Source organism: Pleurodeles waltl, chromosome 7, assembly GCF_031143425.1.
Source record: "Pleurodeles waltl isolate 20211129_DDA chromosome 7, aPleWal1.hap1.20221129, whole genome shotgun sequence".
Taxonomy (NCBI): domain Eukaryota; kingdom Metazoa; phylum Chordata; class Amphibia; order Caudata; family Salamandridae; genus Pleurodeles; species Pleurodeles waltl.
The window spans coordinates 45,132,520-45,142,113 of record NC_090446.1 but is presented as its reverse complement, the minus strand read 5'-3'; the positions used below and the strand labels follow the sequence as shown (position 1 = coordinate 45,142,113).

The following is a 9,594-nucleotide window of genomic DNA, read 5'->3' as shown; positions in this document are numbered from 1 at the left end:
TGAGTCGTGTGGCGATGACACAAACTCGCTGCAAATCTCAGCTACATGTTTACTGGGTCTGAAACCAGGTATCCCACTTGGGAGGGTGAGGAGGCACTTTCTAGACCTAGCATTGGTTCTCTATAGGAGACGGATTACGATGGGCTGGAAGTCCCCCAGGTGCCTCTCAACGGGTGAGTGGAGGTGTGATGTGACGAAGTGGGCTAGAGCTGAACTACGAGTGTTGACTAGTGAGGAGGCGAGGGGCCTGCGCCAAACCCCTATTGCCCCGGCATGGGAAGAAATACTATCGGAATGGGACAGCTTGACAAGGGAAGGGGGGTGGTAGGGGAAGGGCTAGAGTGACCAGTGGTATGGGGCACGGGGCAGCAGGGCGGGTTGGAAGTAACATCAGTGGTGGAAGGGTCAGGAAGGGAGGCCAGGGACCACACGGGATGGAAAAGCAGAGGAGACAGGAGGACAGAACCCTGCGCGATTGGGCATACATAGTCTCGTCCCAAAGGCACATTTATCCATGACTGAGTGGGTTGAGACGAGGATTCTGGGGAGATACTGGCCCGACCTCGGTGGAGAAGGAAAAGAACTCATCCCAGCAATGGAGGTCGCCTGCTCGCAATAGCGCCATCACGTTAAAATAATAGGTAATATTAGTTAAGACTGTTATGTAGACACGCGGGTAAACTGGGTTCTCGGCACACACATGGAAAGAATGAATATCCAAGAATCTTAAGTGAACTGGGCACACTGAAACTTTAACGCTGCAAGTTACTCTTAGAAAAAAAGGCAATGCGGTGGGAGCCCTAGAAGAGGTTGGAATCCGCTGTACCATTAAAGATCAATAATGTGAACTTAACGGAAACCTGTTGATGTTACCAACTGTATTGCAAATGTAAAACAGTGAAAAGTTAATAAAGATATATAAAAAAAAAAATGTGAGTGCACCTTGGACCCCCATCATCTGATCTTCTTACAGAAGGCACTAAGGCCCTTGAATTCTGAATCAAAGTTGTTCCCTTTGCTTTCCTCCACCTCAACCTTCTTCTTTGCAGAAAAACATTCAATTCAGCTCACCAAAGCCAACAGCCAGTCTGTAGAAATGCTCTCATAACTCAACATATTACTCGTTTCACTTCAGCCTCTGTGGGGACATTTCAGAAGCCCATGTCATCCCTGATACTCCCCTTCTCTTCCTTCCATCCATCATTCTTAGACTCAGCAGTCAAACTCGCTGTTAAGGGACATTGAGGACATTTCATTCATCACGATCTCTGGCAAAAAATGGCAGAACTCAAGAGCCAGGATAATAATTCTCTTCCTCTCATTTAGAGTATGAAACAGATGACCACTTGGAATGGACCTTTGGAGACCACACGGAATTAAGTATTCATTTTATTTGACAATTCACAGGCAATTAAGAAAAGGACGGTAAATCTACAGACATGATCACAGGACATAATTCATCGAATGTGGGTGGCTCCCGATCTTAGAGACTGCCATTTTCCCCCTCCTCTTGGACTTACTTTTCTTCAATCTTTACTTTGAGGATGGCCTTGGAGTCAAAGGACATTGTGGCTATTACATGGTACCCTTCATAATGAAGCGCAATGCTTTTAGTTGTTTTTGACACTTCAGCTTTATCAAAAAACTTGTTGGGGGACATTTTGTAGTACATGTCACGGTAGAGCTCCTCCAAATCATGATGTTCCTTGGTGCCTTCTAAGATGTGTATCCCATACCACACCTTGTAGATGTTGTAATCAAATGGGTTGGAGAACATTATAGCCAATGAAAACTTCCCGCAGTTGTAGATCAGAAGACCAACGCTCCCAGTTGGAGCCAGATCCTTTTTCACAAAGACACAGTTTTCTGTTTCTCCTGGAGGAATGGTCAGTGCTGGAGGAATAGAGTTGTAACCACTTTCACAGAATGTCCTGTTGGGAGAAATTGTCATCAGAAATACATTACTTGTGATGAACCTTCAAATCATATCATTATAAGCAAGTACAACACTGCAATCAGGAACTGATAGCACAGTTATGGAGGACATTGTGCGATGTGGTTTTCTAAAAATGCTTCTCAACTCTGTGAGGGCACACTATATAAAAGCTCATAGGTAATCCTCCAACCTCTGCTGTAAGCAGGGACAGTGGAAATATGCGGCAGGCACCAAATTATGCAGAAGGCTTGACTGAATTATGTGTCAAGAAAAGGCTAATAATGCGATGTAATACAGCTTATTTTGTAATAGTATTACTTCATTATTTTCTGTTTTTACAAATGTTAACACTGTCTGAGCAGAGGTTTCATATCCTTAATAGGAGTTTAAGACCAAAATATAGCAATAAACAACTGCATAGATGACCTGTTAAACTTTGCGAATGGCATTCCACTACATAGCAAAATGTGTTGCTGCATTTTTGTAACTTTTCATCCATTTGAATTAGAAACACGATTCCTTTTTGTTTAGCAGCAGATTATGAATTATTTGGCAAATGAGGCAACTCCTTTATTAATGCAGACACTCTGAAGCTGCAGAACTGCATAATTCCAGTGACCTTGGCTATAACAGTGTGGCACTTTGAGTGGCATACATTTCTCAAGTGGTCCATTCTATAGCCTCAGTTGTTCCTGATATTTTATTTTTGTCCTCAATTTTGGAGATGTATAAAGCTGACACTATGCAACACAGTTCCTCTGTATGCTTGGACAGAATACAATAAGGAAAAAAACACAAAGTAGCAAAACCATCATTAATAGAAGTTAGTCATGAAGACTTTGTTCCTCACTATCAGTCTCCACAGAAAGTGACTGCATTTTCCACCATCCGTTTGAAATAATTGACATCACTTTCTATCTTCTTTTTACTTTAATCAACTCTTTAGGGCATCCCAGTGTCTAAGTATCTCTGGTAAATACATGGGCATTGCCTGTTTGGCCTGTTAGAGAAAGGTCACACTGGTGGTAACCCATTCGCAAAAGGGAAGGGGTCCCGATGGGACCCCTTCCCCTTTGTGAATGGCATGGAAAACTATGGACCACTGCCTGCTCTGAAAAAATGAAACGGAAACGTTTCATTTTTTAGTTTTGGAAAACGGGCTGCATTACAAAAAAAAAAAATGTTTTATTTCAAAGCAGTCACAGACATGGTGGTCTTCTGTCTCTAGAAAGCCACCATCCCTGTGAGTGCGGTGAGTCTCAAGGGGGTCGCAAATTGCGACCCACCTCATTTATATTAATGAGGTGGGCTTTTGCGACCCCCTTGCGAGTCGCAGATGGTGTCAGGGACACCATCCTACATTCTGAATTGCGACTCGCAAATTCAGAATTTTACTACATCTGGCCCTTATTACCTTCCCAGGTAACAAGTCCAAAATCGTGTTAGGTCCAACACATAATTACAATATATGAACCTGGGCTAAACCCCTGGTACCTATGGCAGAGCAGACAGGCTTAACATAAAGAAAATGTGTAAAATATTTCCCACTTGCCCAAATTGTGTGATCCTAGGCAAGTATTGTATTTCACTGTGCCTCATTTTTCTTTAATCATCCCATTTGAGAGCACATTTGAAATACATCAGTTCAGAATGCATGCTGAACAAAAATAGTTCATGTATTTGTTTCAATAGACACCAATGTTGCTCCATCTCCAATAACACCCTGCATCATATTGGATACACATACCTACTTTTAGTTTATGTTTAGAACCTCTGCCTTCTAATGCTTTCCATTGAATGCAGTGATACAAACAAGTGTAATAACGTGAAACACCTCTGCATGTTAATGAAATACCCTTTTTGAATTGTGAAGAGTCTTTAGAGTATTTATAAAAGTCATTTATTGCACAATTTACATGCCACATGGTTCAGCTCGTGTTATAGCTCTCAGAGCCAAGCCAGCTCTCTGACTCCATTTTCCACATTGTTTCTGGCTTGCCCACCTCTATTGCCTACGTGTACCTTGCAGGGAACATGCCAGGAGCAGGTGGACTGGGGAGTGCTCCATAGTGGTGTCCTCTAGAATTCAGTCTCCCTGGGGGATCCAGCTGCACCTGCCTATGCCATGCACAGCACCGGAAGTAAGAACGCACCATCAGGGAGGGGAGACACAGCCTATTGGCCTCATGGAATAGAGGGTGGAGCAGCCGGACGCTGAAACAAGATGGTGCCAGCGCTGGGAAAGCTGGCCCGTGGAACGAATACTGACTTCAGAGGGTGGCCAGTGTGTGATAAGGGATTGGGAGGGACAGAGGAGTTGAGTGGGTGAGATCCTGTTATGGGGTCATGTTTTGGAGTAGATGGACATGGCAGGCCACCCCATGGGTGCTGTGGATTACCGAATGAGCCATTGGCGCTGCTTGGTGAGAGGTCTTCTTCACGACTTACTTGATGTGGGGGTGAATGGAAGGACCCCACCCACACCAGTGTAGGTGTGTTGAGTTTGAACCAGGGTGTTGCAGTGGGCCCTACTAGGTTCCTTCCTGTTGGTAGGAAGAGCGGTGCTGGAAGTGGGCTGAGCAGGACATGCTGGGGACCCCATTGTGGCTGCAGGTGATGTTAATGAACTAGGCCTAGATGCTGGACACTACATATTAGGCTCACAATATAAATTCTGTCTGCGGCTCAGATTGCCTAATGCTTAATCATACCTTTACTTTTTGGACAGGGCTGAGCTCGCTGTTGCTTTTCGGGACTACGTCCATCCCACACCAGAAAACAATTGTTGGGACTGCTGTCTGTGCCTCTGACCAGTGTCTGCTAACACCCTCTGCTACAAACGGCCTGACTTCCTTTGAAGGGGATTAACCACTGTAATTGGGGCACTTGCAGGTTTGAGATGCCTGTTGAGCTGTTTTGTTTGGGCTGCTGTCTTGCCGAGGCAGGAGGTGGCTAAAGGGAGCCAACATCAGTCACTCCATCTGGCTGACATACACACTGAGCTGAAAAGACCCACATTAGCTCGTGGACTGCTATGGTTGAGACTCGGGTTCCTGGGGCCTTCACGGACCCAAATAAGCGGGGATCAGCTAGTGGCACATCAGACCCAGTTGGATAATGCAGGCACCCTGAAATCTGCTGTAACCATGAGGAAAGCCAGAGAAGTTAAAAACAGCAATGGCCCAAGCTCGCTTGACTGACAGTCTGGCAGAGTGAGACTGGGGTCAAGGACCATGCAGCCCTCAGAACTGACTGATGGCAACTGTGACATGCTTAGCTCCATCCTCCAGACCATCAAAGGCCCAAAGACAGGACTTGAGACCAATATTGACTCTGTGGCCCTGGACCTAGGTCTCCTGAGTACTGACCTGATGAGATGGTCATTCAGACTGAGACTTATGTGGCTCAATTACCTTTAGCAGACACTGGGAGAAAGACTGATATGGCTGATGATATAGAGAATTTCCTCATTTTGTAAATTAAACATTTGAAGTGCCATTGGGGGCCCAACTTGGGGCCCCCTGCATGGCACAGGGTGTAATTGCCATGCTCAGGGGACACGGGTCCCATGTGCTGTCCATTGGGGTGGTGGACATGTTTTTGGTGGCTGTGCGCCAGGAAATGGCGCTGGTCTGGTTAGAGCCATTTTTTTTGCCTTTAACCAGGCTAGCGCCATTTCACGAGGCACAACCCCCTCCTTCCCTACCGCCACCCCACCCGGCTAGCGTCTTCTTCTGAGACACTAGCCCAAGTTTAGCGCCGGCTTGCGCCTTTCCTTAAATATGGTGCCTGGCTGGCACTGTGGAATGGCGCAAGCTGGCGCTATACTTTTTTGCCACAAAACTGCATTTGCGCAGTTTTGCAGCAAAAAGTATAACTATGGGCCTAAATCTTTTACGTAGAATTAATGCAAAGTGGTTCTTTCACTGGTTGGTCATAAGGTCCCGGCATTAGCTTCAAAAACAAGAGCTTCTTCCAGAACAATTGTGTCCAGGATGTACCTCTACAGAGACCGGGACGTACTCCTGTGCCAAACTAGAGATAAAGAACCCATCACTTTGCATAACGCTAAGAGTCTACTATTCCCAGACTATACAGTGCAGCAGCAGCACCGGAGCTCATTGTGAGCAGTTAAAGCCCGGCTATGCAAGATGGGTTTGAATGTATGCTCCTTTCCCCTACGAAACTTAAAGCAATTGATAAAAGTGCAGGCATCTTCTTCATGGACCCAGAAGTAGCTTAGAAATGGACACAGGAGCAGAGGCATCCTTCACCTTCATTGCTGGTTGTCTGCCCAACTCCCAAAGACCTCCAACGAAACATCTCAGAGGAGGTGAGCTGCCTGGGAGGCGTCTGGTGGAGAATGAATGGAAGTAGGTGGGCGCCACCGCAGCGGCTTCACACAGACCCCCCGACTTTCCAGCGCATGTCTCTTCGGATTAGGTGAATAGTGAGAAGAGTCTGTTGTCTAAAGAAGAAACGGAAAGAAGCAAAGATGATCTACCCCACTTCAGTCCTCGAGCAGTGAATGATTTATTGTAGCTAAGTCACTCGATGGCTTATACCTGTGCACTATACTGAGATGGTCCTAACACTGTCTCCCTACATGAAGATGGCACCCGGGGAACCTTAGGATAAGCCCATAGATGTGGGGTGGTGGCAAGCGGAGGTCTGTGGGGGCATGCCCCAGTGCTTAATTTGTAAATTAAAGGTGCCGGTGCTCAAAACCCTTCTCTTAAACACAAGGCTGCTGTAATTAAATCTGCCAGCACTGAATACTGAGGCAGCGTAATCCTGAAGCAATCTCGGCCCTCTTCAATCCATTTACGTCCACCCCTGCCCCTTCAGCTCATCCTGCAACTTTCTACTTTCTCCCTTTATGACGCTTTTTAGTTTTTCCTTCTTCCGTCTTTCACATACGTGTCTTTTGCTCGCAGCAAATGCTTGAGGCATAAGAATAAGCCCCGGCCCTCACAAATAAGTGCCGGTGCTCAGCACCGGAAACACCAAGCACAAATTAAGCACTGCATGACCCTTTGCAGTCCGTGCTCTCCCAGCCTCTTTTTATTTTGGTAGCAGCATCTTTGATTAGATGACTATCGCCTTAGCACAGCATAACTGTGTCTAATATACCTGTTCATGATGTTGCTATATTGGTTTGTTTACTGAGCTGTGGTTTGGATGCCTAGTCCTGGATTGGGAGTGTTAGTTGAGGCACGTGTTCAGGGACACTCAGGCACACTGTGGAATGAGCCTTTCAGATATTCCAGGGCTCAAGGCAGTTATTCAAAGAGGCCAGTGTGAATGTGGTCACACCAGTTATGGAGAAGCAACACCAGGCGGGCAACACAGTGATGGTAATCTCAACTGGATGGCAGTGGGACCCGCACTGCTTTCGGCCCTTGGCGGGGACACCAGGACCTACACATTGCTTATCTGGACTATCAGGTAGCTGGAAATCCACCCAGGCGACTCCAACTACACAAATACATGGAGCACAAAGGCATTCATATTTTACAGGAAACGTACCTAACTAAATCAGGCACTGTGAAATTGCAGTGTATATACGTAAAGGGCAGATCTTCTCCATGATCTTCTTTCACATCCCAGGGGCCCACCTATGGATAAGCCCTGGAGTCCCTTATAGAGTGGAGAGCCACCATATTCATCAGGAGAGTAGATTTGTTTGTATAGCAGAGCCACTCATGTGAAAAGAGTGTATTCTCCTAACTCTGAACAGACCACCCACCTACATCCAATCTACAAAGTTGGTTAGCCAAAAAGCCACAGGACCTGTACTTACCTGGGGGAGAGAGGAGGGTGGTTTACGTATGTGGGATGGGTGATCGGTTTCATCTTTCTTTCAGCCATGTCCCCTCCATGAAACAGCACTATGTGAAGATGGGCTCCTGGCCACTAAACTAAACAACGAACGCTACACGCTGATATGAACTTATACACATTTAGATTACCACAGATCTTTTCCTTTATCTAGTATTTCACAAGTTCCTGACACATAAGTGAAAAATTAGTTTGTAAAGAAAATCGACAATGCTCGCACGAGTGCAAAATATTTTTACCGTTTTTTTTCATTGCTCGTGTGGAAGGATCGACTCTGTTGGATGTATAATATTATTGATATCCACTGCAACAAACACATGCAAATCCAAGGGAATATGAATTTTCACAAAATGTCCTTTGAGATTTTTCTTCAGGTTAATCCTTCGAAATATACATACAAATATTAAATATGTTCACAGGGTTTTCATTATTGGTGGCCAGATTACACTTTAAAATATATTTACGTGGGCTAGGGTGGTGGAGATCTTTCTCATATTCTAAACAAGCACTGGCAAAACCAATAGTTCGCGTATAATTTAAAGTATCTCTTGATTTGGTGAATTTGTTGGCTACTGGAGGAATGTAAATAGGAGCCATTGGTCAAGGAAGGGACCTTCGGCGTGGATGATGAGCGAGTGACCGCAAGAACACAGGGAAGAGTCAGGGCTTGAAAGTAAATGTCAGCACTTTCATCTATCGGTCATTCCTATTGGCTTTGCCAATTCTTGATTCCATTGTCTGGCCTCCTGTGTACACTGATAGCAAACTCTTGGTATAGAGCACAATGGAAAAGCCCAGTAAAATGATACATTTGCCAGCAAGCCCTAATAGGATCAGATGTAGCTCACCTAGCGCCTTGCAGCGTGAGAGACTTCGTGGTGTTGGTAATCTCGATTCCCACGCATCTGGTACTAGTGAGCTTCAGCACCATCTCCTCGATGGACATTTTATTGCACATCTTGACAGAAAGATCTGGTCGCTAATTGGCTGTCGCTAAGCACCGGACCCTCTTCTCCTGCGCGTGTGCTTCCCTCGGGTGGAGGTGGAGGAGTGACAAAGAAATGTGAGATGTCTGGCAATAAGTCTCAGCCCGGCCTCCCTCCTGAGCAGTGACAAACCGCACCCAGGATATTGAAATGAGCTGATCGACCATCAGGCTGAACTGTAATGGTAAAATACATTACACGACAAGCAGGGGGCACCAGAGGGGTTTAAGGGGCAGTGGAAAGGGAGAAAAATGCGAATTGGTTGGAGAACTGAGTGAGAGAAAAGACAACATTTTGTTAATAATCAATATTTTTAGAGCTCTCAAAACAGAGATGAAAGAGTGAGCGTCTGTGTCTTTTTGTCAGTGTGTCCAGGCGAAATCCGACAGACACCTCACCATACCCGACTGAATTCCGCGGCACCCAAGTATGCATGAGGAAGTACATTTATAAGGGCGGTGTAACGCCCCAAACATCCCCCCCGGCCCTGACAGGGTCCATCAACCTGAAACAGCATTGGAGGAGACTCCAGGGCAGCGGTTTGGCACAGATGAGGTAAATGTGGGCGTTCTAGCACTAATCCTTTTTTTAATTCTATGTTTTGGTTTTCAGAAGCTCAGATTTAACACAAGAGGCCAATGGAAGTATCCGTTTCAAGGCTCTTTGGAGCAGAAGGAGTCCGATGACGGACGCTTGGAGTTTCCGCACAGTTTTCCGCATCACTGGATCTCGTGTTACCGGCAGGAAATTCTACTCGGTAATAATCACACGAGGCTTTTTGGCTGCAACAATAGCCAAGCCTTGTTAACTTGGGGAACACTTTTCTATTTC

General features: G+C 45.8%; 1 protein-coding gene across 1 annotated transcript; it reads right to left on the bottom strand.

Moving 5' to 3' along the window:
* Positions 1 to 1,371: 1,371 nt before the first annotated feature.
* Positions 1,372 to 8,850, bottom strand: LOC138247161 (DELTA-actitoxin-Aeq1b-like). The gene is made up of 2 exons (XM_069201900.1): positions 8,626 to 8,850; positions 1,372 to 1,931 (listed from the first exon to the last, which is right to left on the bottom strand). The coding sequence occupies exons 1-2, from the start codon at positions 8,733 to 8,735 to the stop codon at positions 1,517 to 1,519; spliced, it is 525 nt and encodes a 174-aa protein (XP_069058001.1). The 5' UTR covers positions 8,736 to 8,850; the 3' UTR covers positions 1,372 to 1,516.
* Between the last annotated feature and the right edge of the window lie 744 nt (positions 8,851 to 9,594).